General features: G+C 50.7%; 2 protein-coding genes and 1 long non-coding RNA gene across 11 annotated transcripts; 2 read left to right on the forward strand and 1 right to left on the reverse strand.

The window, feature by feature from the left end:
* The first annotated feature begins 1418 nt into the window (after nt 1–1418).
* LOC148673966 (interleukin-17 receptor D) lies at nt 1419–13375 on the forward strand. Of its 2 annotated transcripts, XM_088623617.1 has the most exons (12): nt 1419–1729; nt 6437–6521; nt 6989–7147; nt 7895–8013; nt 8280–8403; nt 8820–8858; nt 9168–9313; nt 9449–9523; nt 9691–9757; nt 10103–10240; nt 10703–10878; nt 11713–13375. In XM_088623617.1, exons 1-12 carry the CDS (start codon nt 1613–1615, stop codon nt 12232–12234), a joined length of 1767 nt encoding a protein of 588 aa, XP_088479743.1. In that variant the 5' UTR covers nt 1419–1612; the 3' UTR covers nt 12235–13375. The 2 variants fall into 2 exon arrangements, with proteins under 2 accessions (XP_088479743.1, XP_088479744.1); XM_088623618.1 differs by lacking the exon at nt 1419–1729 and having other exon boundaries at nt 6443–6521; nt 6989–7157.
* Nucleotides 13282–27171, reverse strand: LOC148673967 (adiponectin receptor protein 1-like). Of its 8 annotated transcripts, none has more exons than XM_088623628.1 (8): nt 27058–27169; nt 24030–24256; nt 23003–23209; nt 20850–21021; nt 20229–20415; nt 19227–19414; nt 18337–18530; nt 16045–16322 (listed from the first exon to the last, which is right to left on the reverse strand). In XM_088623628.1, exons 2-8 carry the CDS (start codon nt 24129–24131, stop codon nt 16194–16196), a joined length of 1179 nt encoding a protein of 392 aa, XP_088479754.1. In that variant the 5' UTR covers nt 24132–24256; nt 27058–27169; the 3' UTR covers nt 16045–16193. The 8 variants fall into 8 exon arrangements, with proteins under 8 accessions (XP_088479751.1, XP_088479752.1, XP_088479757.1 ...); XM_088623630.1 differs by lacking the exon at nt 16045–16322 and adding an exon at nt 17133–17756; XM_088623629.1 differs by lacking the exon at nt 16045–16322 and adding an exon at nt 17133–17816.
* On the forward strand, nt 22619–25326 carry LOC148673968 (uncharacterized). Its single transcript, XR_015933402.1, has 3 exons — nt 22619–22708; nt 23365–23471; nt 25076–25326. It is a non-coding gene; the product is annotated as an uncharacterized LOC148673968 (long non-coding RNA).
* Nucleotides 27172–27919: the final 748 nt, after the last annotated feature.

The raw sequence follows: 27919 nt of genomic DNA on the forward strand, positions 1-27919 counted from the left end.
GTAGATTTGCAATGAAACAGCTGGACGACATCCTTAGCTACGAACAGGTTAGATGTGCCGACTGACCCTTTGACCTGAACTGATTTGATCTCAACGCCTTTGAAAACCCAATGTCCTGTTGTACTTCACAGTAGAAAGGCCGCGTTGGTCATGTGCTGTATGATTCTGTCACATTAAACAGCTTCCATAATGTAACATTCGCTCCTAGCAGTCTGTCAGTTACACACTGTACTATCAAACAAGTTAGACCGGTCTGATTGAATCTAATTATTTATTACTCTTCCTTAGTTATAACATTACAATACCAGATACTCCTCAACATTTGATAAACACAGATTTGTCTATATGTATATAGTGTTCTTGAGCAGATTTGGTTCAATAACTGTCCTCTGTGCCTCCTGAATTCTGATCGGTAGCTGAGCTTCAGCTCAAATTCATAGAACTTCTATATCAATTAAAAGTATAAGAAACTATAAATCAAAAAGGATTTGATTACTAAGACTAATCTGTGACCTTCCTGCTTCTCATTTTATATAATTTCTTAGGAAACCCCTAGAAAGCCTTAATAAACAGTATCAAAATCAAAACCAGTCCAACAATGAGTATATTTTCCCAGAGCTCAGGTTCAAAGAAAATCTGGGGCCTTCTGTTGTGGGGCATGTTTCAGGCATAGGGAGTATTCTTCTGCACAAAATTTCTCCTCCTTGTCCATCCCTGCCTGTCTGTGAGGCAGGGACGGAGGCCTGTCTGTGAGGAAGGGACAGAGGCCTGACTGTGAGGCAGGGATTGAGGCCTGACTGTGAGGCAGGGATTGAGGCCTGTCTGTGAGGCAGGGATTGAGGCCTGACTGTGAGGCAGGGATTGAGGCCTGTCTGTGAGGAAGGGACAGAGGCCTGACTGTGAGGCAGGGATTGAGGCCTGTCTGTGAGGCAGGGATTGAGGCCTGTCTGTGAGGAAGGGACAGAGGCCTGACTGTGAGGCAGGGATTGAGGCCTGTCTGTGAGGCAGGGATTGAGGCCTGTCTGTGAGGAAGGGACAGAGGCCTGACTGTGAGGCAGGGATTGAGGCCTGACTGTGAGGCAGGGACAGAGGCCTGACTGTGAGGCAGGGATTGAGGCCTGACTATGAGGAAGGGACAGAGGCCTGACTGTGAGGCAGGGACGGAGTCCTGTATGTGAGGCAGGGATGGAGGCCTGTCTGTGAGGCAGAGACAGAGGACTACTGACAGGGTGCTCCTAGTTATCCAGCTGCAACTGTTACAAAAGCCTCTGTCTTGGCCTTGACCCACAGCGCCCCCTGGAGAAGAGCTGAGTACTGTGTTTCTGCTTGATTCAGTGGCTCGCTGCCAGCACACAGAATTATGTTCGCCCAAAGACACCACTCCCTCTTACTTTCAAACCCTCCTACCTCTCTCCCAGAGTTTCAGTCAGTCCCAGCAGGTTCAGATGGGCATCCGGTGTTCGAGAGCTTCTCGTGGCCTCTGTCCTGCAGCACAGCGTGAACACCAGCCTGCTGACTGAGAAGTGTCTCCTCTTCGAACCCCGAGCCTGGTGCTGTCCTGCGTCCCGGTGTGTCTCGCTCTTGCTGTCGGCCGCAGGGTCCGGCCGGCCTGATGGCTCAGCCTCTGCTCTGGTCTCCCCTGCTGGTCCTCCTCATGTCCGGAGCGTCGGCACAGGACAGCCCCCGGGTCGTCTCTCCGCAGAACTGCACGCTGGACTGTGTCATCCAGGTAATCCCGGCTCTGCTCGGCTCCGCTCGGCTCCTCCCTTCCGGCTCCACGCGGCTCCAGTGCTCTTTCCACTGTGGTTACGGTAACATCCCTGCTACACACGCGGATCCTTGCTGGCACGGAGCTCCGCTGCAAGACTTCACAGGAAATCGGAAGCAAACTCACAGTCCTGCACAGGAACGTTTGCAGAAGGGATCCGAGTTTCTAACACTTAAGTGAGCGCAGTTCTGACTTTGTTAGCAGGCTCCCTAGTGGCTGGTATAAAGGCTTACTGTGGTGTACCCTGGAAAAACAGGTGAAGTGCACTGAAGCTCATGGCAAAGCAGAGAGCTGTGTGGTGGAGCAAGAGCACCAAGGGAAACAAAGTACAAGAAGCGCAGACTCACCTTGCCCGGGTTTTCTGAGCGCAGTGCTGAGTGTTTTTCAGTAAAAGGGAAAGATATGAGTGTGTTTGTGCAGTTAGATCTCTCTTGCTATCTGTTTCAGATTTTGAAATCCAAATCCAAGGACATGGAATTTGATAGGTGAACATGTTTTTCCAGTATCAACAAAATGCAAAACAAAAATAAGAATAACTACTCCCCACCCACACAGCCCCCTCTCCTGGCTCCCCCAGAGACTGCTCTCCTGCTCCGGCCCTCAGCCACAGCGCTCCGATGCAGAGGTCAGAGCCCCCCGGATAAGGGAGATGCAGTCTGTTGGGGGCCCCAGGGGTCTCTGTGGAGGCAGAGACGGGGTTCCCCTGGTCACAGCCACAGGGCTGCCTGGAACACAGAAGGACAGTGCTTTTGGTCTGGGGGCTACAGGGGGTCCCAGCTGAGGTGATTGCCTGGCCCGGGAATTCTTCAAGTGCATTTCCTTCGCTTTTCCTGTTTTCCATAAGATTCTGGGATAAATACGATGCCAGGTTAAATTCTGGCAGGACGTGCCTGCTGGCTGCATCACTGGAATAACCCGTGTGTAAAAATCCCAGCAAACTCACCCCAGTCACTCACATCAACACAGACATCTGTTTCCAGTCTGCAGCTGGGAACAAACAGCTGCAGCAGATGCTTGTCATATATTCTCTGAGAATGTGTAGGGGGCTACACTGCAGATGTGCCATGATATTCCTGTAATGAGAATTATATCCTGTAACAGTTATGCAGTAATACTATCCAAGTTATAGATCAAACAAACGTATCTTTCTTCAGTATGATAGGAAAAGCCCTAGAAGAACAGCTCCGAAGGCCACACCTAACAGCAGCTTGAAACACCTGCTTTCGAAAGCGTGTTTTTCCAGTTTGAAATTGATCAGAGTGTGAGGTGATTGCCTGCCAGCCCGAGCAGCGGAGACACAGGAGTGTTCAGAGCAGCCGACACACAGACACAAGAGAAACGCTTGCGAGTAGCGCGCCTCTCTGCCTGGAGCAGGTGTACTGTCCGTCTCAAGACTTCGACTCTGTTTCCAGCTGCGAGCGCGCACTCCGAGCAGAGAGAGCAGACTCACGAGCAGTTTCAGTTTGCAGGCTTCAGCGCTGTCTGGCCCGCTGCCCCTGTGTCCCGCAGACTCCGTCTGCACAGAGCTCAGCCTTCAGATGTGAGCGAGTGTGTGGGCTCTTGGCACCATCCTTCCATTGTTAGCAGACAAAATCCATCATTAAATAAAGGTCCACATATCTATTTAAACACCAGTGTGTTTTGTCTCGGTTTTTAATAAAGGGTTAGGGTATGTTCTTGCCTGAGGAGGATGCCGATGTGTCTGAATGTGGGCGATGACTGCAGTCGGAATGGCTGTGAAGTGAAGGGAGAGTCTAGGGCGGGACGGCCCACCGCAGCCAGAACACGTCCACCCCGTGTCCTCCTTCCACCGGCACAGCTGCTGAACGAGCTGCAGGAGGCAAACTCCTCTGTCCATCTGCTTTTGCAGCTGCTGTAACTTGCTGTGCTTCTGGAGTAAATCAGCTTCCGTTTTAAAAGAACCTTGATGGAACCTTAATCCAGCCAGTCACTGGCACTGTGTGGCCGTGATTGATGTGGCAGAGGTGTTTATTTTTCTTGTTAAAAATACTTTCAATACTGCAATACTGCAGCCAACACATGGAAAAGTTCAGATTAGGTGTTTGGCAGGTAAACCGATTTTTCTTACAGCAAGGCTTCCTAGAAACAGATGCCAAGAGTTTCACCACCGGAAGGCATTTGTGAGTCTTGTGCAGGCTCACACACGGAGAAGACACAGCTCTGGAAGTACTGGTGCAGAAACAGCACCTGACGCAAGCACCGTTTTCCATCTGTCTGAGCAAGACCGCAAAATGCCAGCAAGTGGAGGTTTCTTGCTCCTTATTTTCTGAAGCCCATGTGTTTGTGTTTGGTGAAGAGCAAGGCAGAGACACAGGTGCTGGTAAAAAACAATGATTCCGAAATTGTCAGCAGCTTGATTTATACTGTACCTCTGCTTCCTTTAGAGGGAAGATATCAGCATACTTCCTTGACTTTGTAGATCCTTTTCTTACATTTAAAAACCAGTCTGAGCTTTTCCACTTGAGAATGTTGGAACCCTGGGCTTGTCTGCCACACAGAGAACAGATGCCAGATCATGGCAACTGTAAACTGCTTATAAACAGTCCAGACTGACATGTTGTTGCGTTTGAGAACATTTGCCTGCTTAGACAGTCTCAGTAATCTTATTAATGGAACCTGTTATTATGTTCCTATGCTCTTATGCAGTGTTATGTTTTCTGAATTGTCTATGTACTATTTCAATCGACTGTTTGAGGGCTGCAGTATAATTTTACTCTCACAATCATAACAACAATCGGGTGTTGGCACTAAACGTGAATTCTAAGCACATGATTTTTGAGACCTCGGCTCTGTTTCTGCATTCCCCAGTGTCTACAGGAGTATTAGGGCCAGGGGCAGGATTCTCTCTGTCTCAAACACATGGGCTTCGGGCCAGTAGAAAGGCAGCGCTCTGTGTAGATTAGGAAGCAGGAGAGCCTGGCTTGTCTTTGCATTGCAACCAGTCAGGAGTGTAAATGACTCAGGGTCTGGCTCTGGTTTAAAGAACGAAAGGGAAAAGCAGCTTTGTACACGAGAGCAGTGCAGTGAAGGGGAGTGTTTTTTTCACTCCGGGGTTTAGCTTAGCAGGTTGGAGGTGGACTAGCTGCCCAGCACATCAGACAGCGGTTTTTGGAGAGGTGTAGGTAGAGTCCTCTGAAAGAGGAGCAGTGTGCTGTGTGCTAGTGATTGACTCCAGTTTCCACAAGCACTGCGGCTGTGTGGGATTGCTGATGGATATTTTGAAAATCCTTTGTGCAAACAGACACTTGGAGCTTCATTTTAAAGCACAATCTCTTCCTTCCACTAGAGGACAAGCCAGGAAGAGCCCAGTTATGAGCAGCAGCAGCACAGGGGTTGCAGGATTAAAAGGACAGTGTTTGCGTGAGGGTGAACTGGGGTGGACCGGACTGGAAGAGAATGAAAGATCTAGCTTGTGTTACAGGTAAAAGCCACAGGGAGAGTCTCTTACTCTGATCACCATTTATCTCTATTCTAATTCATCTAGAGAAGAACAAACATACATTCTGGGGCTTAAGGGAGTGTCCATCACTGACAGGCTGGAGGAACTGAGTCTCTTTAATCTGAAGGGTCAGTCCCACACTGACAGGCTGGAGGAACTGAGTCTTTTCTGTCTGATGGGAGTGTCCCAGACTGACAGGCTGGAGGAACTGAACCTTTTTCGTCTTTAACAGACTAGAATATGAGAGGAACCTGTTTTCAAGTATTTAAAGGCAAAGTCAGCCCAGAGGACGTCTTCAGTGAAACAAAACTCAGAGGACATGAGAGGAAACAGTGGAGTTGTGTTTAAAACCAGCACAGGAGGCTTTTCTCTACACTATGTTGTGGGAGTCTGGAACAAGCTACCAGCCGCCTCCAGAAACCACTGGATGAGATCTCTGGCTCAATTAACTACTAACGAGCAAAAGGGACAGAATGGCTAACTGCTCTCCACTTAAAAAAGAAAAAGAATTTTCAAAATTATTCTACGGAACAAAAATGTCCTTACAGTGTCCAGTGCAGAATTACAAATCCCAGTCGATTCGCAGCAAATGTCCAGCAAATCTGAGCTTCCTTCAGCGCTGGGAGGAAGGGGTGACTCGTCTTGCACATCCTGCACTGACATGCGGCACGGCGGCTGTAGCAGAGCTCTGCACGAGCCATCAACACGTGCAGCTGTGAGAGTCGTGCGCTGGCTCTGCCCATCGAGAGCGAAAAATGGTCAATTTATTAATCACTGTGCTCATTATGTACTGTACCTTCCTCCAGTTGAGCTTTTAATATGCTGTCAGGGGAGTGCAAACAGTATTCAGACTATAGCTGTTTACATTGTGGTTTCTACAGTTTAACTAATGTCCAGTCCCCAGGAGCTGTGACCTTGAGCTGAGCTAATGCAACTGGAATTGTAACACGTCCACACCTGAAGAAGGCTGCACAGCTGAAACGTTGTGTCTCTTTTCAGCGTGGAATAAACCTTTACTTGTTCCTTTGCAGCCTGCGCTTGCTGACACAGCTCCCTTCTCCAGTCTTCAACTGGAATTGTAGCCAGTGTTGTTTGGCCTTGTGCTCTAGGCAGGGCCTGACACAGATGCTCATGCCGAAGACGATGCTACTCAGGGTGTCATTAATACTGCATTAAGAATCCTAAGAAATGCACGTGTGTCTGTACAGGGGGAGCCGACCTGTGAGTTCTGCCGGGTCAGCAGAGAGGAGCTGGAGCTGCAGCTGGGGGTCAGCCTGCCCGGGATATTTGGGAGTGAGTCACACCTGTACCTCCCTGTGCAGTGTCAGCAGTGCCACTGGTCTGCATGTCGGGCACAGTCTCCCAATTCCCCAGTAAAAACTTAAACTTTTAAAATGTTGATATATCCCTCTTTGTATTAAGAGCTTGAATTGAAGAAACAGTGAGCCCCCAGGACCAGGAGCTGTCAGTGTGTTAGCTAAACTGTTAGAGACGGAAGGTTATTTCAGTCTTCTGAAATAAGACCGAATACAAACGTTCCCCTGTGGTGGTGAAGGGGAGTCCCATTACCTGTAAAGCACTTTGAATGGCGTGTCCAGAAAAGCGCTAAATGTAAAATGTATTATTATTATTATTATTATTATTATTATTATTATTATTATTGTCAGGAAAGACAATCCTGTGACATACGCCCCCTGCAGGTGTGTGTTGCTCACTACCGGAGCTCAGCATGAAGAGATGAAAACTCTCTCCTTCGACAGGCTGTGTTCCTCTGCCCTGTCACTCACTCCTGGGGCTGCACTCTCCCGCTGCCTGCCAGCACTATGTACACGCCCCCCACAACATCACCGTGGAGTTCATGCCCGACCGAGACCCCGCGCAAGACATCGTCACCGTCTCCTGGATGCCCAGCCAATACGGTAACTCATGGTGAGGTCAGAGGTCATTGAGACAGCCCAGTCTGGACTCGCTGAGGGGCAGATCTGACACTTCAGTCACCAGCTGCCTGGAAGGAACAATAGTGCTTTTCCATGGCTGCTCTTGACAGGCCGCACACATACAGAACACAGTAGTCATCTTTATACACACCAGCACAAATAGACTGCAGACAGCCATCGCATCGCTGTCATCAGCACAGCATGATTCTGTCAGACTGCAGCAAACCGTGTTTCGCTACTGCGTGTGTCCAGCACAAGCACTGCGAGGGGCAGAGACCACAGGGGCCCTAGATTGTAGGGGGTAAAGAACGCTGGCTCAGTGGACAGCAGCAGTTATGGGCTGTAGGGTTACAGACCACAGACGCAGTGGACTGTAGGGCTGAAGGGACTGCCGGGGTTATAGTCAACCGGGGTATCACCCTGGCATCACACAGCAGCAGACTAAGTTAATCTTATTTACCTGACTTTTACCTTGTAAGAAAACTGCCCTCAATTTAAGAAAATATACAAACAATAGTACCATTGTTCCAAAAGTGGTTAGCATAAACACTAGGTTCTAGAAGTCACAAAAACATCTAGGAAGAAATAAGATGACTCACACTCTGCAGCATGGCCTGGTGTCTCCTTACCTTTGAGGTCTCATCTACAGCCCCCCTCCCACTTGTGCTTTGTGCAGAGCAGTGCATGCTGGGGGCTGTAGTCACAGGGCGGCCTTCCTGTCTGTTCCAGGGATTGCCTTCCTCCGTGGGTTCCAAGTCTCCATTCGGACCCTGGGCGGGGCACTAGTGGGCTGCCAGCTCTTCCTTTTCCAGCGCAATCTCTCTCTGGAGGTCACGGACACCCAAAGGGTATGGACAGTTCCCCTAGTGTCGTGGAGCTGTTGCGATCAAGTGTTTGAAGCTTCACCTCAATGAGAATTATAAGACATGAACTGACAGGCCTGCTCTCTTCTTACTTGGCTGTATTGGCAACAGTGTAGGTCGTTATCATAACAAGGATGTGAGCAAATTGTTACTCATAACACACATACACAGAATAGTACTCCTGTTTATTTGCAAGATGCCTTTAGACCTGTGCTCAGCAGTGTGTGTGTGAAGGTCTGATGGTCATGCAGGTTTATCGGTCGGACCCGTTCCCAAACCTGGGCCTGCGATCTCAGTACATCGTGACAGTGATGGCGCTGCCCGTGCCAGAGCAGTGGGACAACTTCCACCACAGCCAGATCTTCAGCACCCGCAGTAAGTGTCAGAGCTCCAGAGCTTCAGGGCTCCCAGAGCTGCCAGAGCTGTCCAGGCTCCAGTAGAAAGAGGGAGAAGGGATGCAGGCTGGCAGGCTGGGAGTTAAAGGACAGTTATGGGCTGATGCCCCAGGCCTTCAGCCTCAGTGTTGCTCTGTCTGCTGTCCTTTTCTCGGTTACAGTCCTACCTCCCAACATTTACAGGTACTGTATCACCTGCAGTGTGTGTTAGTTTAAACATGAACACATTTTAGAGAAAAGAGTATCATTACATTGTTTACAATACTAGGATAATTGTTCTTGGAAGGCACAAGGCACAGGAAACTTTCTGAAACATACCCTTCCTGGGCATAGCAGCTGTGCTCCACCTTGGAATCGAACCAGCAACCTCACAATACCTTTCTTTTCTCCTCCCAGCGTGCGCTGAGAAGATTGGATTAGAGCAGTGCCACAGGGGTAAGTCACTAACAAGGAGACTGTTTACAGTCCAAATTTCATTTGCTGTTTTTCCTTCAGCAAACAGCTTTGCTTCATTTCTTTCTGTCCTGAAATGAATGCATTTACAGCAATTTAACTCCGTTGTGAAGAAAGGTTTTCCATTCCTCTGTTGCCTTTCCAACACAATTCTACTGTACATATTGCATTTCAGAAAAAAGCATGACCACAGGTGTCGACAGAAGGAATAAACAGGAGTTTGTAAATAGACAGGAGGCAGCAGAACCAGGGCTTGCTTTCTGAGTGCATGTCGGCTCTGTGTGTCTTCAGACTGGTACCCCAGAGACATCACAGTAACCCAAGAGGGCAATGACATCATCGTGACCTTTAACCTGGCTCCCCCCAGCCTGGGCATCAACCGCTACTTCTCCTGGTGCTCCAGAGGCGGGACGAGGAACTACACAGAGATTGAGGTGGTGAGTGAGAGACTGAACCCCAACTTCCACGCAATCGCTTGTCCCCTGGCACAGCATCCCCTGGGTCCCCCCTGCCTCTCTTTCCTGAACTGGCTCTCCGCAACTGCCCAAACATTTCTGTGCCTGTCTTCGCAGAACTCCTTGGAGAACCAGACACACCACAGCTTCCATCTGAGGGGCCTGGACCCAGGGGCCAAGTACTCGTGTGAGGTAGGTCTTCAGTGAGACGACACAGGTAGCCCGACAGCCAAAACCAGGGGCACAGACTCTCCGAGGGGGTCTTTGGAGCCCTGCGCGTGTGACAGAGAGCGAAGGGGGTGGGATTGCATGAGCCTGTCTGAACCTGCACTTCTCTTCTCTTTTGTTCTCCTGTAAAGATGGCTGCAGACATGTCAGACGCCGTTCGGAAACGTTTTGCCTTCCAGGTTGGACACGTTCAACAAGGTAATTCATGGACTGGAGGCAACTGGCCTCTTCTCCCCCACCCATAGAAACACACCTAGTGTGCCCAGCCCCAGAATCTGAGCAGCCTTTGTAGAGGCCTAAAACCGTCTGGATGTGATAGAGAAGGAGGCAGCGGTGGTACTGGAACACCCTGATGTCCAGAGTGCCAAGGTACGATGTGTTCATCTGAGCCAACCGGTCCAGGGACATCCCTGGGATGCCTTCGGGAATCATCGCCATGTATCAGCTTCCACAGCATGGAGTCTTCTCTCCTCCAGACCCTGAACAGACCCCCCCGTGTTAGAGCTTGCTGACCTCTGACCTCTGTGTCTCTCCCCTGCCCAGAGTCCTCCCCTGCCACCCCCAGCTCGGAGTCCCTCTTCCTGGTGCTGCTGCCCGTTTCCGCGGTGATTGCCCTGACCGGGAGCCTGGTGGTGCTCATCGACAGGCGGACGAGGAAGAGGAGGGTGAGGAAGAAAGCAGGTGAGTGACGGTATTTAGCCAGCGGAGGCCGCAGCGGGGCTGAGAGCTTCTGAGGGAACTTGCCTCGCAGAGTGAGTATCCCTGCACAAGCCACAAGCCACAGGCCAGCTCCTCAAACACACGCTCAGATCGCGGATCCCTGTTGTGGCACAATGGAACGCCATCAACGACGCTCAAACACTTCCAGTTACAATATTTTCCAGTTACTCGGATATAAGGTCAAGCGTTATTTGGGACAACGTGAATTAGGAAGACAGTAGCATCTGCCTGAAACTCACAATCCACTGCAAAAGTAAAACGGTGTGAATAGCTGAAAAACAGGCATACCACGTGTTCACGGGACAGCTCCTGGTGTAGCAGGAAGATGGGAGGAAGGAGAACACACTCCTGCTGCATGGTGGACAGGAGCCGGCCGACGGTCCCGGTTTGCTTCTTCCTCAGCTGCTTCCTCTCTCCCTCCAGGTGTGCTGGCGGAGTGTGTCGGGAGTGATCGAGCCGGCGGGATCACTCCCAGCCCCCTGCCCTGTCCACGCTGCCCCCCACAGCTCCTCATGTGCTACTCCAGCGCTGACGGCCCCGCCCACATCAACGCTGTCGTGCGATTGGCTGCCTTCCTTCAGCAGCACATGGCCATTCAGGTAAGGAGAGTGACATCACGCAGGGAGCTGTACGCCTCGCCAGCCAGAGTGCTTGTACTGCCTGTCTCTCTCCTCTCTAGAACATTTGGTCTTCTTTGTCTCAGTGCAAAGTTAAGATGAACAGAAGATGCGATATTGGACACCTGCAGGATTTGTTGACCTAACTGGTTAGGAATTGATCTCTGAATTTGGGGAGCTCTTATCCTGAGGAAATTTTGCTGAAGTTGTGTGTTGGGTTGTTGTTTCTCAGAGGGTACCTCAGAACAGTGATTGTGTAAATGGAATTGACTAATTGAATGTATTTCAGAACTGCATTTTATTTCAACTTGGAAGGCAATAATTGTATAAGAAGGCTCTTACATTCGCCCTTCAGTGACCGAAAACTGCCGATGACCTCTGCCTCATAATCACTCGTACCAAGTGTCTTTACCCCTCACACCGGAGATAACCTGGGCCTACAGACTTTCTTTTTTGCTGATTTGTGAGATAGATCAGATGTAACTGCTCAATTAGGACAGTTCATGGGCTCGAACTGCAGGTTTTAAAGTTCATGCAAAGCCAGCAGGAGCGTGATCTCCCAGGCCTGCAGTGTGTGGACGACAGGTCCCGCCAGCACTGCCTTGTCCTCTGTCCTCACTGGGCTTCCTGGCTGATGGTTGGTGTTGACGCCTGATGCGGAGTAACTGCATTAACTTCAGGGTTTGAAGTGAAAATGTACCGGAGCGGCAGTGCAGAGGGGGACTTGCCAGGAGTGTTCAGAAGCAGAGAGTGGCGTCAGCTGCAGTCATGCGCTCTGACAGCCTGTCCTGCCCTGAGCTGGCCTCTCTCCCGCAGGTGCACCTGGACCTCTGGGAGTCCCTGCGCCTGGCCGAGGAGGGCGTGATGAGCTGGCACTGCCGGGGCGTGCAGGAAAGCGACTTCGTGCTGGTGGTGTGCTCCCAGGGGCTCGGCCAGCTCCTGCAGGGGCGCGAGGAGGAGGAGGAGGAGGAGGGAGTGTGGAAAGGGGACGTGTCGACTGCGGTCGTGTCTTTAATCGGAGAGGAGATCGGGCGCGCCAGCCTGCGAGGGCAGAGCCTGTCCAAGTACATCAGCGCCACCTTCGAGCATTCCCGGGAATTGGACATCCCGGGCGTCCTCAGGCTAGCTTCCCACTACCTCCTCCCGAGAGACCTGCCCCTGCTCTTCTCCCACCTGCACGGCGTGGAGCTCTGCGGCCCTGGCCAGCGGCTGCACGTGCAGCACGTCTCGGAAGAGGGGTACCTCACAGTGCCCGCTGGGGCCGCGCTGTGCCAGGCCATCGCTGAGGCTGGGGGGGTGCAGGCGGCGGCGGGACACACCCCGGACAGGAGGCTCTAGCTCTGCACTGCACAGGCAGCATCAGGGAGGCAGCCTGCAGGACCTGGCTAGACTTCTCCAGGACAGAAACCCACAAAGAACATCTTCCCAACGCCAGAAACAACCCAACTGGTTTCTACAAAACCAAACCAGCTCTCTGTGAACAGCTCAGGATCTCCAAGAGCACTGTGCTCAGCCTGGTGCCACAATCCCCAGGAGCAGAGCTCTGAGTATTGCACCAGCTGGGAGAAACACTACAGTATCCAAGAGACGGAGGGATACCCTGTTAGGAGGAAGAAGTAAAGGTTGATTCCAGGCTGAATAGAGAAGGAAGGAAACACGTTTCGGTTCTGGGGCCTTCTTCACACCCAAAGAAGGCTCCACAGCCGAAACGTTGTGTTTCTTTTCTTCCCTTTTCAGCCTGGAATCAACCTTTACTTGTTCCTTTGCAGGCTCCGCATGCTGACGCAGCTCCCTGCTTGAACTCCCCTGTTAGAAGCTTTTGTTTTATCTCCCGAGCTACAGCCCTGAGAAACCAGAATCACATGATGGGAAACCTGAGTAAGTGCAGCACAGCAGTGACACAGGTGAAGGTGCCTCAACACTCTGAACCCCCTGGGCCCCAACAGCACGAGGGGCTGGACTGGAAAGAACAGCTCTCAGGCTCAGGACTCTCTAAAACTCAGAGAGTCTGGAGGATGGATCAAACACTGAGCCGTTCTCTTAAGATCCTGATGAATCTTTCAGGAAGATCAGCCTCTTTCCTGCAGCTGTGAATGATATTTAGTCATCCACTTGAAACTCTTCAAAGGTCAATCTTTTTGACAGGATGATTCAGTCCAGTCACACGCGATATGACTGGGCACGACCCGACCACTTTCTGTTTTCACATTCACCAGTTCTCTCCACTGATGTTGAAATTGATCCAATCCTCTCCCACGTCTGCAGCTGGAAGCCAGTTTGAAAACCTTCTTTTTATTGAGGCTCACTAGCATGGCACCAACCCAGCATCACAGTAAGAGCTCAGCCCCAGAACAGACTCCAACCAAAATGAAACACGCCTCCGAATGTCTTTTTAAATAGTTTATTGTGCTACTTCAGTCATATTTATATATTTACAGACATAATAAAACCTTTCTTCGAGAAATTTTTTTTGAAATGATTTAACAGTCACTTCTTTGGGTGTTCATTTTTAAATACCCCCCTCCCCCATCTTCCACCCTGTCGTTCACAAACACAGACAACATGTGAGACAGCTCAGCCCACCGACATCCCCCTGCTCCCTCGCGTCCAACGCTGAATGGCTACAACAGCCTTACTCATCGAAGAGCACCGGCAACCACTAAATTCATAAATCCCAGAAATAAAAGAACAGCTAACTGCAGAGAAGTGGAGGGGCTGGCCGACCTGTCAAAGGCCGACTGGGGGAACGGTGCAGAACAGGAAGTCAGGCATGGAGATGTGACCTTTGACCCAGAATAAAAGGCCTGCATCATGGCTTCTGGGCATCAGGTGGGCACACAGGACAAGGAGAGCATGGGCGTCTCCTGTAATCAAAGACGTTGACTATCCGAATCGCGAGCAGCTGTTTCACACAGACATGACCAACCAGTGTGGATCACAGCTGCGTTGGCCTTCAGGGGTTAGAGAATTACAAGACACAAACAGACGATTCCACTGCTCTGTAAACGAAGAAGATCTGATCAAAACCCTCACCGCACTGCAGGGCAGAAAATGATCAAAACCATTTTCAGCCTTTTACAGGGAGCTACAGTGCAACAGCTGACTCTTCTGCACATCCAGATATACAGAATCACATTAAAAAACTCATTAAAACTTGTTCTTAATCTGTCTGCTACAAACAGAACTGTTACATCTCCAGGGAAGGGAAACAGGACAGGAGTTTGGTTGACACTTTTCAGCAGCACCAAGCTAAACGAACAGCTTGCTCTCCTGACTGGAACCCCTGGGACCAACAAGTCTGACAAATTTGTTTTTCCATAAAAGATCAAATTGCCCACATTGCGTGGTGTGTAGTTAATGGACAGTAAAGAGTAATAAACTCTGGGGCCTCGCAGCTCATCCTGGTTCAATTAGGGAGCAGTGTGTATCAGGACTGGACTGACCATTTCGTGTCAGTGAATCTTTTCCTGAAAGACCAGGTATACATGTCCTCTGCACACGCTCCTTGTTACCAGCTGAGCACAAGGTTACACTGAACTCCATGACTTTGGTTTAAACAAAGGATCTGTAGGTCTTACAATAATGCTTCAGACAGTTGTGTAAAACCACAACTTGACCAAACATGAAATTATAGTTAAAACCAGTCGGTAGAGAGAGAGGAGAGGAGTGGACTGAGATTTTCCAGACTCCTGGGTCATGGCCCAGTCAGGGCCTGAGCAGAGTTTCTCATGAGCCTGACCCGTGGACAGAAACTGACACTGACGTCACCTCACAGGGCTGCGAGAGCAGAGAGATGCTGCTGGTGGCAGCGGGATGGAGTCCCGGGAGAAGAGTCTGGACAGCAGAACAAAGCTCTTCCTCTTTCTCGCCCTCTGTTCTTGTCCTGGCTGGGCAAGCCTACAGTCACACACAGCGCTCTCCGTCTCCAGCTAAGGTCTCCATCACACAGACACTCCCCGTGACGAGCTGCCCTACAGCAGGGAGCTGACAACATACACGAGCACAGCCCAGGCTTCTTAATCTGTCTAACCCCTTCAAAAGATAGTAGTTGAATTTCGCTGATCCAGCCCTCCTGACGATTATCAGCTGAAGAGTTGATCTGCAGCAGAGGAAGAGGGGAGTGAGGATCTGATCCACAGACTCTGCAGGCGTCTCCGAAAGCGGACCCCCTGAACATCTTGGAGCCCGGAGGGGTTCCGTCCTCAGGACCTACAGTGACAGACAAGAGCTGCACACCTGGTTCGCGGGCTGACATTCGATCCCTCGTCCTGACCACGGCCTGGGCCAGAACTCTGACCCTGGGGAAGTTTACAGAAGGCAGCTTGTTGCCTTTATAACACACGAGAAATATGTTTACATCTAGCTTGTTATCCATTTACAAAGTAGAATTCTGCAACCCCTAAACTAAGAAAACTGTACCGCTGAAATACTATTACACATCGACAAAAATTCAGTTTGTACAGCTCAAAAGGGCAATGTGATGGATGAAAACTGGAAAACAAATGTTGAGACAGCTGCTTAAAAAAGTTATTTAAATTGGCATTGCTGAGGCATCAACCAAACACGAATATCCCTTCATTACAATTTACAAGACTGAGAACACGCACAGCAGCTCTGATGAGAAATAGCTATGAGCTGCAGAGCCTTCAGGGAAGACGGAAGCAGTAAGGATCCCACTTCCACTGAAGTATCTGGACGATTCCCAGTGACACTGCAGCTATCCAACAGAAAATAAACCTGACTGGAGGATTCCCAAAGTCTCCAGCTGTTGGATACACGGAGGTGTACAAAATTGGAATTTGAAAGCTCCTGCGGAGAGAGAGAGAGAGAGATTGCTCGAAAGGCGTACATTTCATATTAGTACTGCAAATGAAAGCGTCATGGATGAGTTTTCAGGGGGAAGTGTCTAAGGACACATCGCCAGACCCTCCTTGTCACGTCAGAGAATCTAGCCGGAGCCCTGAGGTCTTCCTGACCTGACCTGCTACCACCAGCACAACGCAGCACAAGGAACAGGCAGAAACCACTCAAGAAAGGAGATGTCCTTTTATATGAAGAATCCACTTCCCTGTCCTGTAGAACTGTGGTTGTGCACGCAAGAGAAAAATGGACGTTGTTGTGCTTTTGCATTTGACAAGGGGGACAAGGAGGGATTTGCTGGAAACTTGCATGGTGGAATAATCCGATCAATGAGTAACTCTCTCTCTCCTCCTGGGCTGGGTCGGTGATCTCCCTCTCTGCTCTCAGCCTGGCGGCGCGGCAGTATTTGATCGGAGGGCCTGGGGCCCAGGAGGGGCTCACAGCATGGTGTCCGAGGTGCAGCCGCCGCCCAGCGAGGACCGGAAGGCCTGCAGCTGGGAGACTCCATGGAGATGGACACAGGCCCCGGCCACCACCAGCACGTGGAAGATCTGGTGCGAGTGGAACTGCCGAGGAACCACAGAGAACACAACTCATCAGCGTGGGGAGACCCTGAGCACGCAGCTCCAACACCTTCCTGTCCCCCGACCCTGAGCACACAGCTCCAACACCTTCCTGTCCCCCGACCCTGAGCACACAGCTCCAACACTCTCCCGTCTCTTGACCCTGAGCACACAGCTCCAACACCTTCCTGTCCCCCGACCCTGAGCACACAGCTCCAACACACTCCCGTCCCCCGACCCTGAGCACACAGCTCCAACACACTCCCGTCCCCCGACCCTGAGCACACAGCTCCAACACCTTCCTGTCCCCCGACCCTGAGCACACAGCTCCAACACACTCCCGTCCCCCAACCCTGAGCACACAGCTCCAACACACTCCCGTCTCTTGACCCTGAGCACACAGCTCCAACACCTTCCTGTCCCCCGACCCTGAGCACACAGCTCCAACACACTCCCGTACCCCGACCCTGAGCACACAGCTCCAACACCTTCCTGTCCCCCGACCCTGAGCACACAGCTCCAACACACTCCCGTCTCTTGACCCTGAGCACACAGCTCCAACACACTCCCGTCTCTTGACCCTGAGCACACAGCTCCAACACACTCCCGTCTCTTGACCCTGAGCACACAGCTCCAACACACTCCCGTCCCCCAACCCTGAGCACACAGCTCCAACACACTCCCGTCCCCCAACCCTGAGGCCAACACACTCCCGTCCCAAAACTTGAAAGGCCACAAAACGACCAAAACTCCATTCAGTGATTTCAGGAACTATTCAACAAGCAAGAAAAAAATAATTATACTGAAAAAAAAGATTGTTAAATAACTGTTTATTGATGTCAGTTCTAGTGTGCACCAGCCATACATTCAGAACGCGTTTGCTACTGCTTTGCCCTAAAAAGGCAATATTATTATTCATGCTTACGAAATGTGAAAATAACAGCTTACTGCTGTTATTACCACTGAAACTGGATGGAAATCAGCTTCAAATTATATGTCCTCGGCATAAGAGCGTATTCCACGGAATGGGAGGATCCTGTTCTCCTGCGAATGCGGCAGGAGTGCTGGCTTACGGGAAGCTCCTGTGATGTTGAAATGGCTGACAGGCAACAGAACGAACACGGAGCGCTCCGGGCTAGAGGCTCCCTCAAGATCTTGTCAAGCCCAGACAGCGGCACAAATTCCACAGCAGACACGACAGAGCAAAATTTCTGTACGAAGAAGCTTACAAAAAACCAGGAGATTTTTAGGCCCTGTGCACTAAGTGCGCACACACACACATCATTCTTGAGGTTTACCAAACACCCTTCTTATTTAAATCTTTCAAACGCTGGGGGATGGTGGAGCAGGTCGATCGGTCGGCGCCAGCGCTGGGGGGCGGTGGAGCAGGTCCATCGGTCAGCACTAGTGTGAGCAGGAAGAGCAGGTATCTGGAGGCTACAGAACTCAGTCCTTATGTTTTCAGATAGTTGTATTTATACAGAAAAATGACATCATCTAAACCAACAAGAATAAAAAGCACATAAAGCACAAATGGAGATCATACAAAATGCCAGCCACTACTGAGCTCTTGCTGTGCACATCCCTATTCAGACGTGTTCTTGGATGATCAAGCAGAGTGCAAAACTGAGACTGATTTAAAACTACAAAGACGTCACTTTCATTCGAGTAAATGTTAACATATACATAGCCTTAGTATATTAAGCCAACCACCTTCATGAGGTGCTTCATGAGCGCAACCCCAGCACACGGGCCCCAATCCCAATCCCAACACACCCTTCCTCTTCCCAATCCCAGTCCACGGGCCTGAAGCCAACCCCAATCCCAACAGACCCTCCCCATACCAGCACACGGGCTCCAAACCCAAACCCAGCACACATGCCCCAATCCCAATCCCAGTCCCAACACACTTTCCCAATCCCAGCACACGGATCCCAATCCCAATCCCAACACAACCTCCCGCTTCCCGATCCCAGCACACGGGCCCACAGCTGGGGAAACAGGAGATGTCACTCACCCAGATGTCACACTTGCCAGGGAAGAACCTCTCGGGGATGCGGGCGGCGTACAGCGCCACCCCCAGGATGTAGCAGATGGCCATGAGGAACAGCCAGCCTATCTGCCCCGCCGTGGTGGCCTTGAGGAAGCCCTCGGCGATCATGAAGTGCAGGGTGGGAACCAGGCCGCTGAGCCCCAGCCCGAGGAAGACCCCTGGACACAGCAGGGGGGAACGCCTCAGTCACACCACCGGGCTCTCGGCCCCGAGCTCAGAGCACCGGGACAGACTGCTGAACCTGAAACTCCTGGACCCCGTAAGCAGCGGCTTGCCGAGACTTTGGGATCAACAGTGCTGAACCGAGGAAGATGCGTCTAAAGGGCCTCTGCTGCTCTTACTCCTTCACACAAGCAGGAGGCGTGTCTTTGCTACAAGGGTTGTGGGAGGGTAGAACGAGCCACCATATTGCAACGAGATCCTTCAAGCAACAGGACAGGACTCGGATCAAGTAGCCAACCAAAAGGCTCTCATTTCTGGAACAGTTCCGAACTTCTAATACTCTAGTAAGTCTCGGGTCTTTGGAGACCGGAGTCTGGTGTTGGAATCCTTGAGTAGCCTTACGCTTTATTTTTCTGGAGAGCTTTTAAAAATTGAAGCCACTGGCGACGTCGCCTGCGAGGTCTAGACGTTTACAAACCCCCCCGATCCTCCACATACGAGGGCTTTTGCACAAGCAACACAGGACAACATAACAACAGAGGTGGAAGGCGACACAACTCTGAGCACTTCAAACCCTTTCCCCCCGTCCAGCTGCTCAGCCCGCAGTCTGTACAACATGCACGGCAAGCAACAGCCCGATCGGTTTCCCCTCTGCCCGCGACCCGCCGGCCCTGCGGCGTCTCGTGCCTCACCCGCGCGGACGGCCCTGTACTGCGGCGTGGCGAAGCGATCCCACTGTGACACCACGATGGCGGTGATGCCCAGGACGCAGATGATCACCAGGTAGATGAGGCGGGGCTGGGGGGAGCAGTAGAAGGAGTAGTAGAGCCAGGGCACGAAGCTGCCCATGATCAGCAGGGCGATGCCAGAGTAATCCAACCTGCAGGGACAGGCAGAATGAACGATGGCCAGAGCAATCCAACCTCCTGGGAGAGGCAGTGAGAAAAACCTCATTTAGAATAAATGTGATCTCTTTTTTGATACAGCTCACGTTATAGTGGCAAAGGCGAGTCTCCACAGCAGTCCACATTTCCTCACCTGGTGCTGAAAACGTCAAGCCTCAAATAAATGTGAGTGAATGTTCATACAGATGTCGGAACTTGTGGAACCCCACCTAAGCTGTGCAAGACAGGATGTTGTGTTACTGTCATGGGTGAGCATGGATATGGGGGGGGTTGTGGGACCATGTGGTTAGCCTTTAAAGCATGCAGGATAACACAGGACTGCTGTCATGTTGATTTAGTTCAGTTCTTTAGTACCAAGAACACGCTTTTCATTTGGAAATGAAAAGACGGCTAGGAAGCAGTTTCTTCAGTCTATCAGTAACAAATCGTACGACTCAAACAGCTGAGACATAACACACAGGCCACAGATTAGTAGTGTGTGAGACAGCACAGAATCCACAACACAAGGCAGTTGGTCTGGGACATGTCTTATGGGACAGGAAGTAAGCTAACTGAAAAAATTATGTTAGTCTTTTGAAGTTCACAGGCCTTTAAAGAAGACATTACTGAGAAGGCCTTTTCTGGGATTTGTAGGGCTTTTTAAATATGCATTAGCTAATTGAAGTATTACAAACTGCTTAATTAGCATTTCATGTTCTTTGAGGTGAGACAGACCTACAATGCTGACACAGCAAACACCAACTCTGAATGAAACCCTGAGGCTGTGCTGGGGACCGGCTCACTCCTTACTTGGAGAAGGTGCGGGACACTTTCTCGGAGTGGCAGTAGACGGTGTGGAACAGCCAGGAGAAGCAGAGGCACAGCACGGCCCCCAGGAAGAAGACCCCGAACACCACCTTCTCCTGCACCGGCGCCACGAAGTTGATGTTGGGACTGAACATGTAGCCGATGCCCAGGATCAGGAAGAAGAAGAACCCTGTGACAGCGAGAGAGTGACCAGAGAGCCGCTTGACCGAGCCAGAGAGTGAGCAGAGAGTGAGCAGAGAGCCGCTTGACCGAGCCAGAGAGTGAGCAGAGAGTGAGCAGAGAGCCGCTTGACCGAGCCAGAGAGTGAGCAGAGAGTGAGCAGAGAGTGAGCAGAGAGTGAGCAGAGAGTGAGCAGAGAGTGAGCAGAGAGTGAGCAGAGAGCCGCTTGACCGAGCCAGAGAGTGAGCAGAGAGTGAGCAGAGAGCCGCTTGACCGAGCCAGAGAGTGAGCAGAGAGCCGCTTGACCGAGCCAGAGAGTGAGCAGAGAGTGAGCAGAGAGCCGCTTGACCGAGCCGGTGGGGAGCTCAGCCCTTCCGCTTGGCCAGCCCAGAGACGCCAGGGTCCAGGCGCGCATGCAACACCCCTCCCTCCCACCCTGCTCACCAATCAGGTGTGTCCAGATGTTTCCCGTCTCCGTGTGCAGCCGGAAGATGCTGCGGAAACAGGCTCGGAACGAAGGCATGGGGGGGCGGTGCCCGTGCAGCAGGAAGTCGTTGTCCTTCAGCCAATCGGGAAGCACGTCATGAGGGATAACCCTCCAACGCCCCTCCCACACCTGCAAGAGCAGCGAAGAGCCTCGTTCAGACACGACCCCAGCAGAAAAGACACACAGGCTCACGGGACACACATGCTGCCTATAGTCTCCCTAGCTACTGCTTTCTCTGGGCCACACCCACTGTCCTTACTGGTTTGCCTTTATCTAACCTGTGAGCTGCTCACAGATGGCAATAAGAGTCTTGCTGCAAAGGTGTTCAGTCCATTTCAGGGTCTCAAAAACTACAGGAAACATCACTGATATCACAGAAAAACAAAGACATGAGTACTGTAGTGTTAATTTCTTCTAAGGTCTCTCCATAGTTATCCAAAATAATGCTAACTGCCCGATTCCCATGGGACTCGCTCACTCCAGCCTGCAGCACTCCTGGTCTGGCTCAAACCGCTGTGCAGCTGGCATCTCGTTTCCATTTCTGCATATCCGCTCTGCCTCTCTTGGACAGAGGTGGATTTCCCTGCAGGGCTTTGCACTGCTCTGGATTAAGCATCATCGCTACCCTACAGATATCATCAAAATGAGATCTGCTTATGGGTTGCGTCACAGCAACCAGAGTCCTCGCAGGGCAAGCAACAGGACCCCCACCTTGATTCTACCCCCCCCAAATCCCTAGACCCACCCCCGACTCCCAGACTCCACCCCCGACTCCCAGACTCCTCTGGCTCTAGGGCTCCACCCCAACCCCGCCCCCTGACTCCAGACCCTTGCAGGGCACACTGTAGTATTACTTAATTGAAATGTAAAAACTTTTTTTCGGCATCACCTTTACTTCTTTGCTCAGGTGTCTGTATTTCCTAACTGCAGTCCCAGGGTCCGAAAGCCACCTGCACTCACCACATCTGCCCAGAGAGCGTGGGCCTGTCCCAGCTGCAGGAGCTGGGGCGAGTGCGTCTCGCCTGCCTCCTCGCTCACCGGCCGCAGAGGGCCCGCAGCCCCTGGCCGTCTCCGCAGCCCCTGTGCCCTGCGGCCTGCCCACGCTCGCGCCTGCGCCCGCTCGCTGGCAGCGGCGTGCTCCTCCGATTCAGATTGGCCACCAACCCTGGACTCGGAAAGATTCCTGGGATCGCCCAGATCCGAGCCACGACCAGCTCTTTTCCCAGACCACATCGCCCTGTGGTCTGGAAAAAGAGCAATCGGACAACTAAAACCACCAATTTCCTTACTAAGTCTAAGTCCTTACTAGTTCTGTTTCCTTCCCAATTCTTCTCCTTAGTTGGAAAACAGCACTAACAAACACAAACCTGCCAAAACAAGACTGAAGGAATTTGTCTTTTTCATATAAAAATGAAACGGCAGACCTAATTTTCCATAACAGCCAAACTACTGCCCTTCTGACCACCTCTTATATCACTGCGAAGCACAATGCAGTCACAGTGGTGATGTCACACTGACTGTGGTGATGTCACACTGGGGCTCTGATGTCATAAACCACACAGAACCCAGCTCCCAGGCCCAGTTCTGCTCACCAAGAGACAGCTCATGTTTTGACTTTTCCTAAGACGTCATGAGTTTTTGAAGGGATAACAATCAGGAGTGTTTCACTTTCAAAAGAAAGCAAACAAGATTTTAAAACAAAACATTAATGACACTACTGCCAGTGGATACCCAGGAAAGTCCTGCTTGACCTGTCCCACACTGATAAAGAACCTCACATGAGTATCTATCTACAGCTGAGGCTTCTTCACTGCAGGTATACATGCTTTTTTAGCACTTTAAGCAGTTATCTTGTAAAACAAAACATCACAGCCTGTTTTGTTTTTCTTAAAACACTCCACACTGGCCCAAGAAAACACACACTGCTCCCTGACTTCCTGACCGGACTCTCCCTTGCAGCTCTCTGTAACACCAGGTCAGAGGTAAGCTTGGTCAAAGACGACTCCGCTGGACAGGCGCATTTCGAAGTCTAAACGCAGGGATTGAGCCAAGACAATCAGGACGGCATTTTCTAAAACGCTGAAAGACAAATCTCCCCCATCTCTCTTGCCTTGAACACAAACTCCTCCATCTTCTCCATGGCGTGATGGGCCTGCAGGGGCAGTGTAAGAACACGGACTGGATCCACTTCCTCCTCCTCCTCCTCCTCCTCCTCTTCCTCTTCCTCTTCCTCCTCTTCTTCCTCACTCTTCATCGTCTCGTCTCGGGGGGCCTGAGGCCTTGATGCTGCGGCCTGCCTCTCTCCCTCACCTCCACTCTGGAACAGAAGAGTGGACGAGTCAGTACGGCCCACTAAGTGAGAAGCACTAAATCAACGTGTTCAAAACTCTTCTTGGGAAATCAAGCCTTGTGCCAAAAACGCATTATCAAACTAATTTCACTAATTAATTAATTTCACTCTGTTCTTTACAGCATCTTCAGCAACTGATCACAGACAGATACCTGCTGAAGTCTGAAATGAAAGTGTTTTTTCAGACCTGGCTTGTAACTGAGAAGTACTGTCTTCATGGATTTTCCAGGTATGTTTTAATAATAATTCCTAATTGCTTACACATATATAGTGCTTTTCTGGACACTCCAGTCAAAGCGCTTTACAGGTAATGGGGATCCCCTCCACCACCACCAGTGTGCAGCCCCACCTGGATGCTAGATCCACTCATTTTAGATGATTGGTCTAAAACCTTGGCACCCGAATTCCCTGCCATTTTATGTCTTGCTCAACTAATCCTTAATTATCAAAATGCACCAGGATTAATCAATCAATTAAAAAACTGTTTGGCGGTAAACCTACTGGAAGGTTCAAAGCCTGCAATGGCACTGAGGCCTGAGTGCAGTGAGCTTGAGCCCTGCACCCTGACATGTGGCACCTGGGTGAGAGGGAGGCCAACTGGGCCAGTGAATGACAGAGAGTTCCCAGTTTAAAGACAGATTTCTACAATTCTCCAAACTGAGAAAACTGCAAAAACACAAGGGTGTTTGGAAGACAGCTTAGTGATACAGAGCGAAGAGCCGTGGGGGTTTTCCTGGAGGTATCCGGAACGTGCAGCTCGCTGGGACCAGTGGCACAGTGCTCTCACCACTCCGGGCTCCGCTGCTCCGTCCTGCTCCAGCGGGAGCGCCGGGGTCTCGCCGGGCCCGAGCGCCGCCGTGCCAGGCTTGCAGGGGGAGGCGGTTGCCATGGCGAAGGGGGGGTGATCTCAGGCTGTGGCCTTCCCCCCGGCCCCCCTAAATCGAACCCGCAGGTGCAGCTGCAAACACTCGGCCTTCAACCCTGCGTGCCCCCTCCTCAGTTTCACCCGGTCATCTGCAGAGAGACGGGGGACAGTCACAGACCGGCATCACATCCACAGAGCCCACAGGAGAGCCCCTCCACTCACTGACGCCAGCCAGTCGCAGGACAGCAGAGCTACAGCCCAATCACAGTCACACACAGCACACCGCGCACTGAACAGCACTCTCACACACACACACACACACACACACACACACACACACACACACACACAATACAAACCAGAATGCTACCAGATGCTAAGAAGAAAATACACACTAGCAGAATTTCTGACCAGCATGAGAGACCCTGGTGAAGTAAAAGCTCAGTGACCACAGCCTAGCTGTAGAAACTGGACACAGACAGACCTTGCTGTCCAGAGAGGACTGGCTCAGTGACCACAGAAACTAGGTGATACAGGACGACCTGTTATTGCTTTGGCAACAATGCGTTTCATTGAGAGTGGGAGTGTGGGATCAAAGAAGAGAGAGTTTGTTAGGACTGAAACTGAAGCCTTGCACTTCTGCAGCACTCAGATACCCAGAAGCACCTGTGTGAGCACACAAGCAGGGTGTTCAGACAGGCTGTTGTCAGCGCAGAAACATGTGTCAGACAGACAAATCAGATGGACTCTCACTGAAGAGCAGTGTGATCCACTTGAGCTTTATTTTACAAGCTTTTGTTCAAACTGGAATGAGGAAGTTAAATAGTGTGTCTGGTAACAGTCCTGCTTATAGATTCAAACTACATTTTTAAACTTAATTAATAAACCTAATTGCCCAGATATGACGTCAAATTGCCTGTTTTAAGGTACTAATCTGCTGCTAAATGGAAACTACCTCTAATCCACAGGACTCTGGACCTTGAAGACTGTAACTGGGTTGCCCAGTCTAACTCCATGTGTCTGTCTAACCACACTGCACAAGGAGGCAGAACGACTACAACAACCAGTAATAAGAGCTGGGAGGAGTCACACCAGCCTGCAACTTTATCAAAGGGAAGAACCAAACTGGATCAAACCGTTATGAGCCAGGAGCAAAATTAGTTTTTATGTGGTTTTAAAAAATACTTTCAAAAAGCACAATAAAAGGCAAACTTCTGAACATTGTATTACAGCTTGTCTGTCAGTTACCAATAGAAAGGCTGCTCTCTCAATACAGCAGTATGTCACCCCCATAATCGCAGCTCATTACTCCTACCCACAGTAGCAAGTCAGAGCCGTGGCTGCTCAGATGGCAAGGGCGTCTAGCTCCTGACTGGAGGGTCCCGGGTTCAATCCCAGGAAGCTCTAATCCTTCCAGACGGCTCCCAGGTCCACTAAGCCTGCTTTCCACATGAGCACCAGTACTGGGGGTTAATCCTTCTGGGGTAATAGGCTGGCCGGAGTGTGATGCTGACATCACCTCCACCTTCAGTGTTGGATGGTTGAGAAAAATGGTGGCCCATTCCTCCCATTCCCCATGGGCCCTGATGGCCTGAAAAGAGGACCTAACCTACCTAGGAGTAAGTCTTCTGTATCAGCTCCAAAAAAAACTCCAAGAGTAATTCATCAGTGGTTTCTTAGCTTCAGATAACCTACTTCTGAAGCTTTTTGATGACTAGATTGCCCTTCATACAATACTGCTGCAGTTGTACTGGGCCTTTATTCAGCAATATTTATTATAACGATGACAAACTGATTTCAGAGTTAATTTAAAGGTACAATCACTCAAGCTAATATACACACAGCTCTCTTGAGGACACACGTCTGAACACCTCCTGTGGTTTATTACACCCAGTATGCCAAGAGTCAGCACCTGCAGATTTGTTCACTCATCTGTGATAGAAGGTCAACATGATCCCTACCAAGTGAAGCATGTAGTTATAGAACAAACACATCATCATCAGAGACCATAAAGGCGTCCTGGGCCACTGCTGAAAGAGAACCAGTTGTCTCCCACTCTCTCGAGTCTAACTAAAAGTCCTCCTTTTCTCTCCCAGTGCCTCAGCTCTAACCACTAGCCCACACTGCCCCCCCCCCTCTCTCCCAGTGCCTCAGCTCTAACCACTAGCCCACACTGCCTCCCTCTCTCTCTCTCCCAGTGCCTAAGCTCTAACCACTAGCCCACAGTGCCTCCCTCCCTCTCTCTCTCCCAGTGCCTCAGCTCTAACCACTAGCCCACACTGCCCCCCCCTCTCTCCCAGTGCCTCAGCTTCAACAGCTACCCCCCTCTCTCTTAGTTTAAGATGAAAATTTGAATTGGTTGTCCAAGAAACACAGACTAAAGCATCCAGGTGGATGCTGCACATTGGTGGAGGGGAGTCCCCATTACCTGTAAAGGGCTATATAAGCGTAAGCAATTATTATAATTATTATTATTAAAGAGCAGAGACTTAAAAAAGTATCCCGGTATTAAATGCTGTCAGTCACCCATGCAATCGCTTTAAATGCATTTAGGGACATACAGATGCACGGACGAGGAAACACAGAGGAGGAGGAGAAGCGAGCGGAAGATTTTAAAGGCGTCATTTAAAGAAGATACAGTTCTCTAAACGCACGCATAGATGCATACTGTATATACAGACACTGCAATGAAATTAACACGACTTGGGCGAAAATGAACATTTCGAAAGCAGTACCGCCGCTTCCCCCCTTTTGACACAACAGGCGTTGTGAAGCAACAGCAGTGCGATGAAATATATTCAGACATACCGTGGGCAAGTGTGACAGCTGAAGGGAAAAGGGTGTTTACAGCGCTTGGAACTACCCCTCAATACGAGGAAATTGTGTAAAAGACAAGTGACGCCCCCGGGTGAGGCACCGACCGACGGGCAGGAAGGGTTTTTGCACAGACCTTGTCCAGCGAGGCTCGGCGCTCCGCGGCGAGGACGAGCTCAGCTCGGACAGACGAGGGCAGCGACGCTCCGCAGCAAACAACACGCAGGAGCACTTCCGGGTGGCCGTGCTGGCGGAGCCGGCCGGCGATTGGCTGGACGGCGAGGCGACGCGGGACGGGATTGGCTCGCTCGGCTGTCAGTTCAGAGGTCAGAAGGCTGTGCAGCTCCTAGGCTTTCTGATGCCCGAGACCGTTATGTTGCTATTGTCTCATAAATTGACCAAAGCAATTGTCTAAATACTCAATTATAATGCTGTTTATTACGGACAAAACAGTAACGGTGAAAACAAATATTATACAACATTTTTCTAGTATTATTTGTATGACAGTACCTACTTCTGCCTATAATACGCCTTACAATTTACAGTACTGGTAGACGGCGGCTTAGCCAGCAAGAACAAACGGACTCCGACGTCACCGACCGTATTGCAGTTTCTGTTCACCATGTTGAAGAACTGCCTTGTTTTAGCGGCAGTATTGCCACAGGGCTGTGCCCATGCAGCGTTCCTGTGGAGGAACAGTAAGGACTCTGACCAGACTTCTGTAACAGGTGTCCCCACCTGGAGCAAAGTTATCTCTACACGTCTAGAGCAAGCGAACCTCAAGCTGTCAATGTGATCATTCTTCGCCTACCACATGATCACAGCAAAAAAGGACAAGAAACACACCTTGCTGGAGCTTGGCACCCATTTTCCCCACCTGGAAACACATACTGCTGTAGATGTAAGCAGCATAAATCTTGATGTTGGTAATTACTTTCTAAACAAATTTCAGTAAAGGAGACAGCACTATCTCAATACTGATAGTCCTACAGTTTAGA

The sequence above is a fragment of the Lepisosteus platostomus genome, chromosome 3 (genome assembly GCF_059453375.1).
Source record: "Lepisosteus platostomus isolate fLepPlt1 chromosome 3, fLepPlt1.hap1, whole genome shotgun sequence".
NCBI classification, from domain to species: Eukaryota; Metazoa; Chordata; class Actinopteri; order Semionotiformes; family Lepisosteidae; genus Lepisosteus; species Lepisosteus platostomus.

Excerpts from the sequence above, each read along its gene's own strand:
- LOC148673966 (XM_088623617.1), top strand. The coding sequence starts at position 1,613 with ATGGCTCAGCCTCTGCTCTGGTCTCCCCTGCTGGTCCTCCTCATGTCC. Across the intron at positions 8,014-8,279 it reads AGGTCACGGACACCCAAAGG|GTTTATCGGTCGGACCCGTT; the intron begins GTATGGACAGTT and ends ATGGTCATGCAG. Across the intron at positions 9,758-10,102 it reads GGTTGGACACGTTCAACAAG|AGTCCTCCCCTGCCACCCCC; the intron begins GTAATTCATGGA and ends TCCCCTGCCCAG.
- LOC148673967 (XM_088623625.1), bottom strand. The coding sequence starts at position 24,131 with ATGGCAACCGCCTCCCCCTGCAAGCCTGGCACGGCGGCGCTCGGGCCC. Across the intron at positions 19,415-20,228 it reads GTGTCCCGCACCTTCTCCAA|GTTGGATTACTCTGGCATCG; the intron begins GTAAGGAGTGAG and ends CTGTCCCTGCAG. Across the intron at positions 16,323-19,226 it reads GTACAGGGCCGTCCGCGCGG|TTCCACTCGCACCAGATCTT; the intron begins GTGAGGCACGAG and ends GTTCCTCGGCAG.